The following is an 18,672-nucleotide window of genomic DNA, read 5'->3' as shown; positions in this document are numbered from 1 at the left end:
TTGTAAAAAAGCAGCCATTGACTTCCATAAAACGCTTTCTTCCTACTATAGATATCAATGGCTGTTTTTTCCCCCAACATTTATCAGAATATCTGGTTTTGTTTTCAACAGAAGAAAATTTATAAAAATTTAGAACCACCTGAGTCTGAGTAGATGGTGAGTAAATTTTCTATTTTTGGTGAACGCCTTCATCCCTTATGCATGTACATGTACACAAAAATGTACACAAAAATGGCAGTCAAAATTTACAAATATAAAATTTTTTTTTACACTTTTTGGTAAGCTAAGCAGCATTTTTGGAGTATAGCAGTCAAACAAAAAAGTCAATTTGACATGTCTAGGTCTCTATTGTAACATTTTAATTGCAATCACTCTAACATTCTGATTCAGAACCGTCTTATTTTCATTATCAGCTGAAAGGGTTGTGCAGAAAACCCTGATGCTTGTTTTCAAAACTATGTGATGAATATTAAGTTCGATTAATGGCATTTATTTAAAATTTTTAATGCCCCCTTAACTGTCTTAAATAAAAGCCAAAGTTTGAATGGTGGTGTAAATAACAAAGCATCAGCAGCTCATTTGTCAGTTATTCCGGTATTTAATGTACAATTGAAACCGATTTGTGAGTGTTTTCTTGACCTGTGGTTGCATCATATTGCATCATATTTCTTACTAAGAAAGCCAATCCATAAAGACTGCAAACAAATCAATACATTTTACATATTAAAAAGCTTCCATATCAGCGACAAAGCCTAAAGCAGTCGTAATGATTTACAAAAAAAAAACACTACAAATGTGTCTCATTTAGTAAAATATAACGAGTAATAAATTAATCCTATAAAGGACTCAATAGAGAAACCCTCTGTTTTCTTTACTGCATATTAACAAGCGTGAGGGAGTGATACTTCTTGTATTGGGGAAGGCACGGACACTAACAAATAAGATGAAGATAGAGCACACTTAATCCCTCTAATGCATTTTTTTGACTAAGCCTCATTTGTGGCTTGCGAGTACAATCCTATCTGCCAAGACACACTTTCTCATAACAGCCAGTTAACGCAATCTTTACAAAGTTTTACTCAAGCCAAATTACTAGAAAGCAGTTGTTCATGACAGTTCAATACAAGGCCAGTTTATTGATCAATGAATATAGTTCATTTTGAAGTCTATAGTGCTAAGTGCTTTGTATGAGCAGTTAAAAGATGTGACTAATGCTTTGAAAGTACTGGCATTGAGGCTAAAATGTAAGGTAAGAATAAAAGATTGGTTGCATCTAGGCTTGGCTTAAGTGGAATATAGACTGGGGAGTACACAGAGCACACAATGCATCTGTTTCAGGATAGAGAGAACAGAACAAAAGGATATGACAGGAAAGCATGCAAATGGAAACTGGAGTGATTTCAGTGAATGACAGAGAGAGAAAGACATATCAGTTTGTGTTCGCTTAGATTAAAGGTGCTGCTCCGCTTGACTGAGAACATCATATGTGCGTGTTGGTTTCCTCTCAAAAGTAATAACACAACAGATGGACACCGGCGGGTCACACTGTTGCAAAATTGGAGAATATCTTGGAAAACACACTTGCATTTAAACACAACAGTCATTGTTTTCCATGCTAAAAAATTTGGTTTGAATACGGTTTGGACAAGGGCGAGTAGAACTAGAGAGTTACACTTGCAAAAGTAAGGTCATGGGTAGGCCCACATGGAATCTGTGCCTGCAAAAATCCAGTTTCTAGAAAGCTTAGTAAGAGCTTGATTAGCTAGCTCAGGTGTGTTTGATTGGGGTTGAAACTAAACTTTGCAGGAAACTAGCTCCACATGAATGAGTTAGGGCTTACGAATTTACTTATCAGGGCTGGGCGATAAAATCAGTATCGGTATTTCTTGACCTAATACTAATTGTCAATTTTGATTAGAGCTGTGAACCTACACTAGTCTCACGGTTTGGTTCGGTTACGATTATCATGCCATCGATTCGGTTCAATTCGATATTTCGGTGCATCACGGTGCATTGACGGTGCTTTCCATACACAGTTTTATATTTTCTTCACAGCAGCAGTTCTTGTATTAAAATGTATGAATATATTTATATTTATATACAAAATTTGCAATTTTGTCATTTAATACAAACAGTCAGATATATAAACTGTAACTTTAAACAAAACGGGCATTTAGCAAATAATATAAACAAATATAAATATCCAGCTCAATTTCTGATCCTTGTCTAGTTCTCTTACACCCCTTTGATTGGTCACACCCTCAAAAAAAAAAAAAAAAATGGTTGCGATTGGCTCTTGCGCACTGCGCTCTTTACAGATGAGTGATACTGATAAGCGGCAGGCGGCAGCGGCGATCTCACAGCTGATGTATGATAGACACGGTGGAGAAAACTCTGCAGACACGTGCTCGTTTCTGTATGCAAAAGTAACGCTGTAAAACAGCCGAGAAGAGAAGAAAAGCCATGCCAGCAGGTCAAATGGGCCACTGTGTGTGTGTGAAAAAGAGAGAGAGAGAGACAGAGCGAGAGCGAGAGAGAGAGAGAGAGAGAAATGGAGTAGGCTACTTTCATTCTCTCGATCTCAGTGAAATAGGGGCTATTGTTGTATTTGTCAGTGAAAGACTGATCCAGCAAACACACACAGTGAAATTGTGCACACTTTAGGAGTTTTAAGTAGTTAAAGCGCTGTAAATACTCGCGATCGCCTCCCTCGCGACAGAGCGCATATGAGGTAAATGACGTCAGTAATAACCGGTTATGATTATTACTGAACCGATAACAAAAATTACCTCAGACAAGCACAGCATACCCAAACACTGCAGTGCTTTTGTAACTTTCTCCATAAACTTGTATCGAAGCTGCAGCAATGGCTTGTCTGATTATCATCCTCTTGAGAAAACGGGTGATGGTCACAAAGATTGGCGGGCAGGGGAGCGCGAGCGCAAATAAAGGAAACCACACAAAATATAAACAAAATATCTCATATCTTTATAATAAAATAAACTTGAGTGTTAAAAGGACTCTTACACTTTGCGTGTAAGTGTAAGAGTCTTTTTAACACTCATGTTTATTGTATTATAAAGAGATCAGATATTATGTTTAAATGTTTTGGTTTTTGACAATTCAAACTATTTGCCTTAGTAATATTGAGGAATTAGAATAAAGTGGTTAAACAAATCCTAATATACATAAATGGATTGTTAAATAAGACTGTTTATATGTTCTCATGATTTGTGTACAATAAAAGTGTGAATTTATATTTTGATAGCAATAGTTTTTTGGATGTTTTTAGATTATATAAGAGAACTTCTGTTGTTTTGTTTACCAAACATGTAGTTCTTACTGATTGAATTAGCATTTTAAACTTAAAAAAAATGTAATAGTTTATTTTAAAATTATTGTATCTTTATTTTTTCATTATTTATAGTTCATACTATATTATATTTCTTTTTCTTCTGTCTGGCCTTGGTCGTGGATTATCCATGGACATCAAAAATTATCAAATGTAAATATATACCAGAAATGAAATGCATGTTGCTTTGGGAAAGTTGTCTGCCAGCTGATACATTGAACGTAAATATAAGTTATTGTTCTGTAAACTGGAGCTCTTACCTGTGTCCAGGTCAGAGGCGTACAGGCGAGCCACTGGTGTGTTTATCTCAGTGTTCTCGAATACAGTGAAGGTGTAGGGGTCAGCGGTAAACTGCGGAGGGTTGTCATTTACATCTTCGACTGTGATTTCAACTTCTGCTTCACAAAAGCGTCCGCCTCCGTCCAGAGCACGCACCTTCATCTTGTGCACCTCCTCTTCCTCACGATCCAGAGGAAGCAGTGTTTTCAATTCACCTGATAAAACAACACCACACTTTACACTGTGTCCAAACAGTTGTCAAGAATGTCACAAGGGATAAAAAAATTGTTCCATGTACTTTTTATGCATTTCTGCCAAAACCAATTGCAACAATAATGCTAAAGGTGTATAGTTCTGTGTTGAGTCCACACAATAGGTCTGTCATAGATGTTTGCAGAGTCACATAGCATTTGCTGTTCCCTGACACAGATCCTGACTTGCCAATCTAACAAAAGTTAAGCAATTAACTACCAATAAGAGCAAGAGCTGTGATTGGTTGTCTAGAAAGCATTGATAAATGTGGGAGGGGCTGAGGGTCATGGGAGAGAAGTAAAGTTTGTGATGTGGGTTTCGAGTCCCACAGAGGACCTCTGGATCCATACTTTTGTCTTTTGTCGCCCTGCTGCAACATTATTAGACGTAGATATTTGGTTGATTTTAGGTTGGACATTGACGTCGACCTGACATTGAGTTCAACCAGATTTTTATTTTTAAACAAAATGCAACATCCCCTATGTTGGAGTACAACGTCAATCTGACATCATATTGACGTCCTGTGCCTGCTAGGATTATATTATTTTTATTATTTATTATAAGATTAATTTGTCATTTTTGGGAGAACCAACTCTTGCAATGTTCTATAAATTAGGTCAAACCTTTTTCTAGGCCACCTGTTGCTGCTACCACGAAAAAAAAGTGTTCACTGCTCTCTCAATCTTCATGTCTGCAATCTGCTTTCTGTAGATTTATGAAAGCTGTCTCTTGCTTAAAAAACAACCTTAAATTTCACTCTTCATCAATCACTGTGAACTTCGACTGGCACTGAACTAATGAACAACACACAATCCAATAACACTTCAAACCATCTCACTGGTCAAGCCAAGAGGACCCTCTAAAAAGCAAAGCAGCACACGACAGAAACAATCGTCTCTTTCATGAATACATAATCTGAGCCTAACAATTTTAGCAGGCTATGTTCCACTGGAGAGGTCGCTGATTTAAAACTGCCCTTTTTGTGTGCCATCTGTTTGGTGTCGACCTTTTATCTGGGTCCGCATCTCAAGGAGGAATGAATGCAGGGTGTCCGAAATTCCCCCCTCGAAAAGAGCTCAACTCATCCTTGCGCTGAGCGGCTTTAAGAAATCGAAAAGATTAAAGAAGGGAGGGATGGTGAGAAATGAGAGAAATAGCAAGGGAGGATAAAGTGCAGTTGGCATGTGGGCTGCTCAGAGAGTGAGCAGAGAAAAGGAGGAAGGGAAAGTCACACAGAAAAGCAGCCGCCAGCTTTCAGGGGTCTGGTTGGCGCGCACGAGAGCACTCTTGGCACCGCTAACTTGCAATAATGCTTCTCTTCTTTTCCACGACCGAACAGAGGAAAAAAGTGAAGAAAATCCTCCGTGCACACTAAACCCACACAGAAGAACAGTAGCGCTCCTTCAGTTTACGAGCCAGCATTCCCTGCCTTCACACTTGGTGCTATCAAAGAGCCAGTGAGTAGCGCCTTTACAATAGCTTTTGTGTTGTAGCAGTGTGACGTTGTCACCAACCCACTGTTGATTTCTGCTCTATTTCCGCCTGGAACCAATGTTTCATTCACAGATGAAAGACAGCTGACTAGAGTTAATAGCTGAAATGGGCCAACACTTGCTGAAATGATTTATTAAAATCTTTTGTACGACTACATTTGTCTGAATAAAACAGACGAGTAAAAAAATGAATAGAAAAAATATGAGTGAAAGAATTCAGCGGTGCTCACTATAAAATCGTAATAAAAGCCCAAGGGTGTACATCCTTTCTGGAATTATTTAAGTAATTAAATTAGAAATTATGGTTTTAAATGGGATGGGTGTTTGACTGCAGGCAAAAGCAAATGATGTTGAAAATGTTCTGTGTGTATGTTACGTATTTAATCAGTTTTTTTCATACAACAGTTTAAAACTACAAATCAAACATTTTAGGGTTGATAAGATTTTTAAACGCTGGTCCACAATGTTTTTTAAAGGCTTGGTTGTATGTATAAGATTCAAAGCAATGTGTGCTCATGCCTCACTTGTAGAAAATCAAATTATTTTTTCATATATCTTACATTGATTATATACAACTACTCCGCTAACATGAAACCGACTGTCATATTTCCTAGTTCCTCTGAAAGGCCCACTCTTAAGAGGCTCTGATTGGTCAGCTAACATAATGTGCTGTCATTTGCGGATTGGCTCCACCTTACGCCCCTATAAGCAATCTGAAAAGTGTCTTTCACATACATTCGGGTTATAAGCATGTGTAAGTAATATAAAACGTTCTCATATCTTTTGCAATTTTGTTATTTGAGGGTGCTTTCACACCTGGGAATCGATTCATTTGTTCCGAAACGGGTTAAAATTGTTATAATGTTGCTCTTTGTTCTTGGTGCGGTTTGCTTTCACACGGCAAAGTTTCTAAACAGACCAAAAGAGCTAAAACAAGTCACGTGCGAGTAAATTCTCCTCACATTGGTCAGAGTTTGGTCAGATTCCCTCTCAGCTGTCATGCGTCCTTATTTTAACTTATGATGATGAGCAATAAATATATCACAAGTGAAAAGCTGCGGTTTCATTTTGAATGGTGACACCCACAGACATCGTCACCAAGTATAACTCAGAGGTAAGACTTTCTCATACATAGCAGTTGGCTTATGCATTAAAGGCTTTTACATGAAACGCACATTTACCTTCCCTACTCATAACTTTCTCTTTATATAGCCGTATATATGCTTATGATATATCCATAATACACTGTGATATAGCCGGGCTTGGATCGTATCGCTTTTTCACTACAATCAATCGCTCCTGAGTTTGTTTCAATTGAGCCGAGACCACCTTATTCAGGTGATCTCGGACCGATTGATTTGGCGCAGATCCGAGCACGATTGCTGGATTAACATATGCCAAACGAACTGCGCTAAATAGGCAAATGAGAGATGTATAATAACATCTGTTTTGTTTGTGCTGTTCAGACGAAGTATGAGAGCACACCGAAACACACCCAACAATGATCATTCAATAAACCCTGCTCTTTTATTATCATCACTTCGTCTCCTGCTTCTGCTCTTCTCTGGCTTCCTTCCACAGTCGACTCCTATATTGATAGTAGACTGCTAATTCAGCTGAATACTGGTTAACAGGTTTGGGTATTGGAAACTTGTTGTCCAAATACCTGGAGAAACTAACATTTTGTGACAAGATCTGGCGTCCGGGGCTGGATCATATTTATCTGGTGTGGAGACTGTGATCTAACACTGTGAAAGGAAAGCTCCTTTCTTGGCGGACCTTGCATAATATTCACATTAAAAACACTTATTTGTAAATTGGATCAATTTTGTTTATAGATATATGAAAATTTTTAATTATGTAATAATTAAGCCATTATATAATTCACAAAATACTGTAGGATTGACACAGCTCATAATACAGATATTCAATAGGGAACACAAGCTTGCATGGGAACACAATAAAATACCATATGCAATTTAAAAAATATTGTAATATGGATCACATGTGAACTTTAATATATACCTGTCTCCGAGTCGATGCTAAAGTGCTCTGATCCAGGCCCCAGCAGCTCGTAGGAGATCTGAGCGTTGGAACGGATGTCAGCATCTGTGGCGGAGACTTGCAGTATGAGCCTGCCGGCAGGGGAATCCTCAGGGACGCTTTCCATATAGAATGACTGGAAAGAACAGACAGAGAAACATGTGAAACCACTTCACAAATAGGGTGACAGGGCCAAAAGAGAGAAACGAAAGCATTAAGGAAGAGTTTGGTGGCAATTCTGAAGCCAAACTGGCTAAAAGATTTTCACCGCGGGAGTTCTATTAAATTAACATTATTCAAAATGAAACACAATGAGTAACAGAAGCACATTAGTCCTCACAAAACCCTCTCACAGAACAAAATCACCCTCTTTGTTTCTTAAATGCTGCATTTCACATAAGGACCTTTTCAAATCCCTCCTGACATTCTCTCTTTCTCTCTAAGTCTCGTCCCATTTAGCATGCACAGCGGGTAGGCAGAGCCCTCCCCTTAACAGACAGAATCAGACTACATGACATTTTGCTGCAATGCACTTCCCACACACACATCCCCACAAAACTAACATTCATACCTTCTCACAAATTGGGCTGTTGTCATTGGCATCCAAGACCTTGACTTCAACTACGGCCTTGGCTGTGAAGGTCCCATCAGTGGCTGTAATGTTCAGCAAGTAATTGTCCTTCTCCTCCCTATCGAGTGGTTTCCGCACTGAAACCTTCCACTCGCCTTGAGTATGCTCAATGGCAAACTGTCCCAAGGGGTCTCCACCTTTAGAGAGCAAACATGAGAAATGCCAGTCAAACTAATGAACATAAACGGCTGTTAAAATGCCTCTATATTTATGTGGTTTCCTGTTGTGTGCTTAGAAGCTATAGTAAAGGATCAATCTGTAATTCACAGGTTTCACATCTGTGCAATGACTTCTCCAGAAGCTTTGATTCTTGTTTGGTTGGATTTCACATTATTAACACATATGTAAATAAGTGGCAGTGTGACTTGCAATGCCAATTTCTGTCATCACTCTACGATCATGTGAAGATGACTGGATGTAATTAGACTGTTTTCTGTGCCAAGAAATGCTCATCCCATCTCCTGCTTGGCATCAACGTTCATGCTAATTTATTATCACCAGAGCTGAAATATTCCCGCTTGGTTTTTAGAAACGACATTGGGAAAATAATAACATTTCCTATTTAGAATGTCTATACATTCTTTAAGCAAAAATTAATTTTTAACACACATTAAAGAATAGTTTAGAAAAAGAATCTAAAGTTCGTTGAAGGTTTAATGTAAAGAGCCTGTGAGTTTGGTCCAATGTTAAGTCAATGGGATTTGAAGTCCCTATATTTTAAATGAAAGTTTTTTCACCATTGTAAGTCAATGGAAAACATTGGGGCACTCTAGCACCCCAGAGGTACAACTTACACCCCAGTTTAATATGTAGATTAATTGTGGAAGATCACATTTTTCTAAAATTTCTTTGGTCTAAAAAGTTTGGTCCAATATTAGGTCAATAGGATTTTTCAGAGTTTCTGGGTCAGTTTCTGGAAAACTCAAAGCCAGATCAGTTTTAAAACATATAGCAACTTGAGTCAGACTAGTCTGGTCTGGTCGAAGTTTGGTGGTCTTAGGATTAAAGCCCTAGGACAAGAAGGGGTTGGTAAATTTTTTGCTCAGAAAAAAAGAACAATAATACGTTTAAGTGGCATAACAATATGTTGGCTTACTTAGGCCAACATAATTACATCCCCACAAATTGCTCATTTCTAAAACTTGAACAAATTATTCCATCATAAAACTGAAATTAAACCATTACTTATAATTCCCATTAAATGATAAGGGCTTAAATTAAACAAGAAGTGTATTACCTGTAATGAAGTAGCTGATTTGCTTGTTATTCTCCTCTGTGTCCAGGTCTGTAGTGCTAAGAATAGCAATGACTCCACCAGGTGGGTCATCTTCGCTTACTGTGCCCTTGTAGATCTCTGCTGTGAACTTCGGTGGGTTGTCATTCACATCTACCACTGTGACATCCACCCTGGTACTAGCCATCAGCTGAACTTTGTCTCCACGGTCGGTAGCCAAAACTGAAACTGTGTATTTATTTCTCGTCTCACGGTCAAGTTCCTTTAATGTGGTAATCCAACCGGATTCACTGTTTATGGCAAACAACTCTACAATGTCCCTTGTCTCTTGGTTGGGATCTAAATTGTAAACCACATGACCATTAGTGCCCGAGTCCAGATCTGTGGCCTTTACCTGTATAACAGAGGTGCCTCCTGGGAGATTTTCCACAACAAAAGCTTCATAAGGGTTTGACTCAAAGAGAGGTCGATTATCATTGACATCCTTGACCTGAATGCTAATGTCCACAGCGGAGACAACTTTGCTTCCCTCATATTCACTTTGGGCTTGTAGAGTTAGCTGATACCATTTGGTGCTCTCATGGTCAAGCTTCTTGTCCAGCTTTAAAGATCCTGAACTGGGGTCAACGACAAATACCTCATCCTGGTTGCTCTCAGGAGTATTCCCTTTCACCAGGCTATAAAAGACTGGCTGATCACTTTCGGCCTGAATAACATCTATTTCTGAACCAAGAGAAAGGTCTTCTTCTATGGCAAATCTGTAGTGGGACTCTATGAACTTTGGCACTGGGACCTCAGGAGCAAGAATTTTGACGTAGACAGGAACAACAGAAGACTTTGTGGGATTTCCACCATCTTTTGCTCGTACAAGAAATGTGTACAGTTGGTTCTCCAATCCAATGAGGCTTTCCTTTGTTACAATGACACCACTGAACTGGTGGATTTCAAAGTTCTCCTCAACATTGTCTGCATCAGTTTCAATAGAATAGGTGATATCTGCATTACTTCCTTCATCCATGTCTGATGCTGCAATCTTAAGTATGGTTGTTCCTCTTGACACATCAGACGCAACATTAACTCTGTAATCAGCAGCTCTGAACTGTGGGGCATTATCATTAATATCTGTTAAGATCACATTCACAGTGCAGAAGCCAACTTTGCCACCACCGTCTTTAGCAATCAAAGAGATCGGAATCACTTTCTCCAATGCGTTCTCACGGTCAAGACTTTCCAAAGTAAAAATCTCTCCATTCTCAGAGATTGAAAACTTGTCTTTAGCAATGTCATTGACTATATGGTAGGTAAGTCTTCCATATGTTCCTGAGTCATCATCTGTCGCTTGGGCTTCAGCCACCAGTGTTCCAACAGGTGAGTTTTCAAGAAGCTCGACCACATAATCCACCTGGTTGAAGGTAGGATTGTGGAAGTTGGCACTTATAACATTGACTTTCACGATTGCTGAACTTCTAAATACACCATCTGATACAGACACATTGATATTGTAGAGAGATTCCATATGAGGTTTACGATGATTTGATATGACTAAAGCCCCAGTGTTTGGATCCATTGCAAAGTTTTGTCCTTCATTTCCAGACAAAATTGAAAATTCAAGTTTTCCACTATCAGAGATGTCAGCATCGGAAGCCTGTACTTGGGTGACAAAGTGGCCACGGGGTGCTAGTTCACTCACTGTAGCTTCATAGACATTCTGGGAGAACACTGGAGTGTTGTCGTTAAGGTCCATTACATCAATTAACACCATAACTTCACTTGAAAGAGCAGGCACACCACCATCCACTGCTCTAATTAACAGCCTATGTGAAGGTTTTTCTTCATGGTCAAGCATCCGAGTTGTCCAGATTGTGCCTGTGTCACGGTCGATGCTAAAGTAATCAAAGCTCTTATCTTTATCTTCAACAATCTGGTAAAAGAGCACTTTGTTGTTACCAGTGTCAGCATCTGTCGCTGAGACTTCTAATACGGATGTCCCTATCACTGATGCTTCCGAAAGACTTGCATTGTACAGTTTGGTATGGAACACAGGTGGGTTGTCATTAACATCTTCCAAGATTATGTCAACAAACACTTCAGCTTTGGCACCAGTTAGCGAGTCAGTGGCCCTCACACTAAGTTTATAGGCTGGGTGGGTCTCAAAATCCAAAGTTTTTACAACCTGGATCACACCAGTATTGAAGTTGATAGTGAACTGATTGAGAGGGTCCCCTTCTGTGATCGTGTAAACAATTCTAGGCCCTTCGGAGTCATTAGCCTGGATGTGTACAATAGGTGTTAGTAGCTGTATGTTCTCTGGAATTTCCAGACTGTAGAATGCTTTCTCAAACACAGGCATGGCTTTGTTTACAACCATTATTGGGACTTCAACAGATGAGGAAAGTGCCGGTTCACCTCCATCTCTGGCTACAACTGTGATGATAAATTCAGTGTTAACTGAGTCTTTGTCAAGCTTCTTTGTAAGTGAGATTTCACCATCTGTGCTGATCTGAACAAACTCATTCAACTCCTGAAGGTGGTAGTTGATCTCAGCATTTTCATTAATATCAGCATCAACAGCTGTCACCTTGGTGATGATGTGGTCCACATCTGCATCAACTTGCACTAGTGCCTGATAAGGTAAATTGACAAACACAGGTGGGTTGTCATTGACATCCTCAATTATCACAGTGACGAGGACATGGGCTACATCAGGTGACTTGTCATCTCTGGTCACCTCCACCACGATATCAAATACACCTTGCTCTTCTCTATCAAAAGGTGTGCCTGTAGAGGAGAGTACTCCTGAAGTTCGGCTTATTATAAATCTCTTATCAGGATTCAGAATGGTATAAAACAAAGGTTCATTGACTTGGTTTCCCACTGCCGCAATTACAGCTAAAGTCTTCTTCTCTGAGAAATTTTCTGGCACGAATGCCTTGTATGATTCTTGGGTGAACCGAAGAGTACTCTCCTTATTCTCTCTGACATTTATTTTCACTAAGGATGTTTTAGAAAACCTGCCATCAGACACCCTCACTCTGAGCTCATACCTGCTTCTGAGCTGAGTGACATTTTGAATAGTGATAACCCCTGTGACCGGGTCCATTTTAAACTTCTCTCCAATATTGCCTTCAACAATAGAGTAAAAAAGCCTTGAATTTGGACCTGAGTCTGCATCTGAGGCATTGACTGTGATCACTTCAACTCCTTTGTAAGTTGGCACTAAGACTGTTGTTTCATATAGATCTTGGCTGAACTGAGGTGGGCAATCATTAACATCCAGAATCTCAATAGTCACATTAGCAGCCTTCTCTGCAAAATGACGGGGAATTCCCATGTCATGGACTTGAACTGAAAAGCGAAACACTGATCTCTGTTCATAATCCAATTCACTGATGGTTCTGATTGCACCAGTGCTAGAGTCAATGGCAAAGTAATTATGGGCAAATGGCTCAACAATCTGATAGACAAGCCTCGAGTTAGCATCACGATCAGTGTCTAAAGCACGGATGACAAGAGGTGTGTTGTCTTTGGTGAGGACTACACTGTTGACTGGAGAAGACTCACTGACCATTCCAGCAAATTGATCTTGAATGAAAACAGGCGCATTATCATTTTCATCCTTTAAGTGAATCAGTAGAGTAGTGTTACTAGCCAGCCCGGCCATGTTGGTTCCCTGAATGGTTAGTTTGTATGATGGAATGGTCTCATAATCCAGAACTGAATGGGTAACAACAACTCCAGAGTTAGGGTTGATGTCAAATGCTCCATTCACATTTCCATCTTTGATCTGATAGAAAACTGATGATTGGCTGATGGCAGTGACCAGACTTACGAAGGCTCCAGGCAGAACAGTTTCGCTGACTTCAGCAGAAAACTCCTTCTCTGCAAATTTAGGGATGGCATTGTCGGAAATAGTGACAGTTATGTCAACAGCAGCTGTACCACTAAGTGGCGGTGTTCCTTTGTCAGAGGCTTTCACAGTTAGTTCAAATCTGTTCTTGTTGTTACGGTCCAGCTCCTTTGCCACAGTGATGGTTCCCAGGACAGGATCAATGGCAAATGAATTGGCTACGTTTCCTAAGGAGGAAAGATGACAAAGATGCATCACACAGGCAAAACGGTTTCGATTTTCCTCTTCAGAACTCTTTAGAACTCATTATTTTATATCTTTGGTGTCAAACTTGGCTTTTTCAAAGACTAAAGTAAACAAAAATCCTGTATAAATTGATTAAACTAGACAAAATCCTTTTTTTTTGTGGAAATCTGTTTGCTTCATTTATAATGAATATTTGAGTTTGCAGTTAGCTGGAAAAAAAGAACATGACTATGTTGCCATAGACTATTCAGCAGCCCGAACATCAGCCATTAAGTATGTGATCTGAACAATGTTTGCCATCTCTCTCACACTCACAACACATTTCAAATAGCTTCTGTAATCTCAGACATTTCAAATATGTGCATTCTCAAAAGGCTACTCAGCGTCATTTCTGTGCTATGCCTGTCTTTCAAAACTCTCACAGTTTGGTGAACTGCAGGACCCTTGGCTGCCATGTTCAATATTTCCCACATTTTTAACTCTAAGAGGCTGCATGGCTCACCGATATCCCAAGTTCGAACAAAGATGACATGACAGGCTTTCAAACTTATGGTCTGTTTCTGAAGGTTTCATGTTCAGACATTTTTATATATCTCATAAATATATGCAACATGTAGTCTCCTGGATAAACTGGATGAAAGTCAAAAGCAATCAAATCAATCAGATGGACTACCTGACTCAATGCTGTAGATGATCTCAGCATTCTGGCCTTTGTCCTTGTCAAGAGCAGAGACCTGAAGCACTGCAGAGCCGGTGGCAGCAGACTCAAACACTCGGCCCACATACGGCGCACCAGAGAACCAAGGTGCGTTGTCGTTGGTGTCTTGCACATTTACAATCACACGCACCAGGTTCCTCTTCACAGGGATATCTTGATCTCGTACCTGCAGCGAGGAAGGCAGAATAGGGGGGAATATAAGCAATTCTCCAGTTATTTCAAGACTTTAATTATCAGCGTGTGTGAAACACATCAAACACTTTAGATGCAAGCCCTTAGGAGTTCTGCCTCCATGTCGATTGAATTAAAGGGAAAACAAACTGCCAGGATAGTTTACAGTGATGGATGGCTGACTGGCTGAACATTTCTAGCTTAGACAGAAAAATCAATTGTACAGATGAAGCTGTAAAGAAGGTCGCAGACCACATGATCTTACCATGACAGTTAGTGTATGCTGGTGCATGGTCTCATGGTCTAATCTCTCTGCTGTGTACAACACCCCAGTTCCAGGATCAAGCCTGAACTTCCGTAAACTGAATGGGTCAGTGCTGCTGAGGAGGGTGTATGTTAGCTTGTTTTTCTCATCCTGGTCTGTAGCAGTAATCCGTAACACTTCAGTCTCAGGTGGGGTGTCCTCAGAGACATCCACTTCATACTTTGGTTTAGAAAACTGGGGACGATGGTTGTTGGTGTCGATCACTTTAATAAGAACCTGTAAAAACATATAAAAAAAAAATATATATATATATATTTATATTACAATAGTTTCATTAATGATATGAAGTGCATTTCATCTGAACTACATTACAATGATTAAATTGTTCAAATGCAAATAAGAATAGCTTTTAACAAGTAACATCAAGACATCTAGCCAACTGAGATCACTGTAAGAGGGGGACGCAAACCTGATTTCACCAAGTAAGACATGTTCCTGGATTAACATCTATGCTGATCATCGTACAACATTCCAATCAGCCAATCAGAATTACGGGATACGTTTACCATATTTGTTAAGTTTAGGCTTAGGCTAGGTTTATGCACATCTACATGAATTTTATCCTACCATATTTTATCCAACCATAGCTATTATTCGCCTCTGATTTTGAAAATACTTTACAGTTATAGTTGGGTTTATGTGTAGGGAATAGGTATGGGTTACATTTTTTTACAAAAATTATGTTTTAGGTTCAACATAGATCCAGGTTTGCATTGTACTTGGCAAAATCATAACATACAAGAGGAGGAACAGAAATATGGTGAACAAAAGGTATTTTCAACATACTATTAAATGTTTATTCATATTTTCATGGAGGTATAACAATAGTACATTGCTTTTGTGTCTGACTTCATGTACTCTGATAGCAATGCCAGATGGCACAGATCTCACCTTCACTAACAATATGGAAATTTGATTGGGTTATAACATTTTGTTCTTCAAATGATACTATGACATGATTGGTTACAACCTTTTTTCCCATTATATAAAGCTACTAATAGCGCTTAAAGTAAGATACAGGTAAACATAACTTAATTCATAAGTCATAAGATTATAAATAGCCATGAAATACAGCACTGCCCAGGAAAAACAAGACGTGTATAAGAGACTGACTTTTAAATGTGTCCTTAATGTATAAAAGAACCTAACAATTGTGTTAAAACATTAACAAATTCACCTACAATAAAATATGTTTACATTAGAACAAAACAACAGGGAAAAAAAGGAAAATCTAACAAAGCAAATTAGCTTTTTAATTGGAATGACTGTTACTTGTCTCTAAATTTTTATATTTGTACTGCAGATGCTTTCAAAAGGATAAATTAAAAGACAAAAACTTATTTCTTTGTGCCTGTCAGCTTAGGCAAGCTGTTACCCTCTTGAAAGGAAGTTGTGTCTAATTCATCCCCTTTAAAGCACTGACGTCTGTCATCAAAGCGCTGCTTTTGTAACAAACGAATTGCTTTCAACAATATATTTCGAGACAATTACTACTAGTTCTCAAATCATCAGCTGGCATAAGGTTATGCATAATCTGTAGGTCTTGGTTTGTTTAGAAGTACTATGAGAGCTATGTGCAAACTTGAATAAAAATGATCTGCTTGTTAAGATATGATGAATTAATACTGTTCCTACTTCAATTTAACCCTTGTGTACTGTTCAAATTTACTACCCTTTTGTTAGGTTTGGGATAAAAATGCTGTAAAAATGCATCATATATATATATATATATATATATATATATATATATATATATATACAGTTGAAGTCAGAATTATTAGCCCCCCTAATTTTTAGACCGCTTGTTTATTTTTTCCCCAATTTCTGTTTAACGAAGAGAAGATTTTTTTCAACACATTTCTAAACATAATAATTTTAATAACTCATTTCTAATAATTGATTTATTTTATCTTTACCATAATGACTGTAAATAATATTTGACTAGATATTTTTCAAGACACTTCTATACAGCTTAAAGTGACATTTAAAGGCTTAACTAGGTTAATTAAGTTAACCAGGCAGGTTAGGGGCTAATTATTAGGCTATTAATTAGGCTAATTATTGTATAACAGTGGTTTGTTCTGTACATTATCGAGAAAAAATATAGCTTAAAGGGGCTAATAATTTTGTCCCTAAAATGGTCCATATATATATATATATATATATATATATATATATATATATATATATATATATATATATATATATATATATACAGTTAAAGTCAGAATTATTAGCCCCCTTTGAATTTTTTTCTTCTTTTTTAAATATTTTCCAAACGATGTTTAACAAAGCAAGGAAATTTTCACAGTATGTCTGATAATGTTTTTTCTTCTGTAGAAAGTCTTATTTGTTTTATGTTGGGAAAAATAAAAGCAGTTTTTAACTTTTTAAAGACAATTTTAGGGACAAAATTATTAGCCTCTTTAAGCTATTTTTTTTTCAATAGTCTACAGAACAAACCATCATTATACAATAACTTGCCTAATTACCATAAACTGCCAAGTTAATTAACCTAGTTAAGCCTTTAAATGTCACTTTAAGTTGTATAGAAGTGTCTTGAAAAATATCTAGTCAAATATTATTTACAGTCATCATGGTAAAGATAAAATAAATCCATTATTAGAAATGAGTTATTAAAACTATTATGTTTAGAAATGTGTTGAAAAAATCTGCTCTCCGTTAAACAAAAATTGGGGGAAAAAGAAACAAGCGGTCTAATAATTCAGGGGGGCTAATAATTCTGACTTCAACTGTATATATATTTTAAATTTCAGTGCTGTATAAAACTAGTAAATGTTTTAAATGACAGGATTTGAACTCTTCAATTGCCAATTTCACAAATGATGTCACTGATTTGATGAAAAACGCACACAAAATTACATATTTTCAATAAATATAGTAGTTAAGGATTGGATTTATTTTCACCTTTTATTAAAGTCTTGGACATGTGAATGATTAGTAACAACATTGGCTTTGATGCATTGTTACATTTTAATTTTTTTTCTCTAATTTACTGTTGGTGGCTGTTTTTGCCCCATTGACTCCCATTATAACCACAACTGATGCTGCACAAATATAGTCTTTGTTTTTATTGACTCCGTGTAGTTCTGAGAGCTGAGATGCATAGTTTGATTTTCTCAAACACATCAAGGTAAGTGCGTAAAGGACACTCTCACGCACTCACTGATACACATACACACACTTTAATTTGCTGCTATACTCCATATAAAAGTCTTAGCTAAAAGGTTAACGATGCAAACAGATGATCAAAAGTAAAAATTACCAATTTTACCTCTTTCCAAAAGGGAAAACCTCCAACAATCATTATGTTAATCGTTATGGTTTTGCAATAAAAAATGTAGTTATAATGGAAGTCAAAACAGCCCCTAACAGTAAATTAGGGAGAAAAACTGAAAATCAATCAAAATCAATGCATCAAAGGCAATGTTGTTTCACATGTCCAACACTGTGATAAAAGGTCAAATAAAATCTAGTTCTCAATTACTCTTTATATTGAAAACACGTCATTGTGTTTTTCACTTCTTGTTTTTTTTTTCACCAAATCAGTTACTTCATTTAAGAATTTCCCAATTAAAGAGTAAAAATCCTCCAATCTTCTAAGCAATTTAGTAGTTTTGATCAGGACTGAGGTTGATTAACAGATTTATGCAAAAAAAAAAAAAAAGAAAGAAAGAAAGAAAGAAAATATTTATCTGGTGCATTTTTTCAGCAGTTTAATTTACTGGATGTTTTCATCCTGAACATAACAAAAGGGTAGTATATTTGCCTAGAGTGTATCGTTGAGTTCTTCAAAAATTTCAAAGCATTTTCTCAAAATGTGTTAAAATAAGATTTGTCACACAAAAAATCATTCTTCTAGCTGAACCATAAAAAAGGTTCTGGCTATATTAAGACTCAAAATCACACCAGAGTGGATAAAAACCTCCCCAACAGTACATAAGGGTTAAGTGAGAATCCTCAACCTGTCTTTATGAGCACCATTCATTTTTAGCACATCTTTAAGATAAGCTTTCGCCAGATGAGATTACATTAAAGAGATAAGATTAATCTCATGATT

The 18,672-nt window shown here is 37.6% G+C and overlaps 1 protein-coding gene across 9 annotated transcripts in view; it reads right to left on the bottom strand.

Annotated features, from left to right (window-relative positions):
* fat1a (FAT atypical cadherin 1a) overlaps positions 1–18,672 on the bottom strand; it is a 147,479-nt gene that overhangs the window by 36,136 nt on the left and 92,671 nt on the right. For all 9 annotated transcript variants that reach the window (XR_015475632.1, XR_015475633.1, XM_087235396.1 and 6 more), the window contains 6 exon segments: positions 14,532–14,807; positions 14,051–14,261; positions 9,288–13,358; positions 7,991–8,187; positions 7,402–7,555; positions 3,613–3,846 (listed from right to left, as the gene is read on the bottom strand). Coding sequence is in view for 7 of the 9 variants with exons in the window: in XM_087235396.1 (XP_087091522.1) it covers positions 3,613–3,846; positions 7,402–7,555; positions 7,991–8,187; positions 9,288–13,358; positions 14,051–14,261; positions 14,532–14,807 (5,143 nt within the window). In the remaining 2 variants the exon portion in view is untranslated.

Source organism: Danio rerio, chromosome 1 (assembly GCF_052040795.2).
Source record: "Danio rerio strain M-AB ecotype USA chromosome 1, GRCz13ab, whole genome shotgun sequence".
Taxonomy (NCBI): Eukaryota; Metazoa; Chordata; class Actinopteri; order Cypriniformes; family Danionidae; genus Danio; species Danio rerio.
Note: the sequence above shows the minus strand (reverse complement) of the source record. Positions and strands in the feature narration are given on the sequence as shown.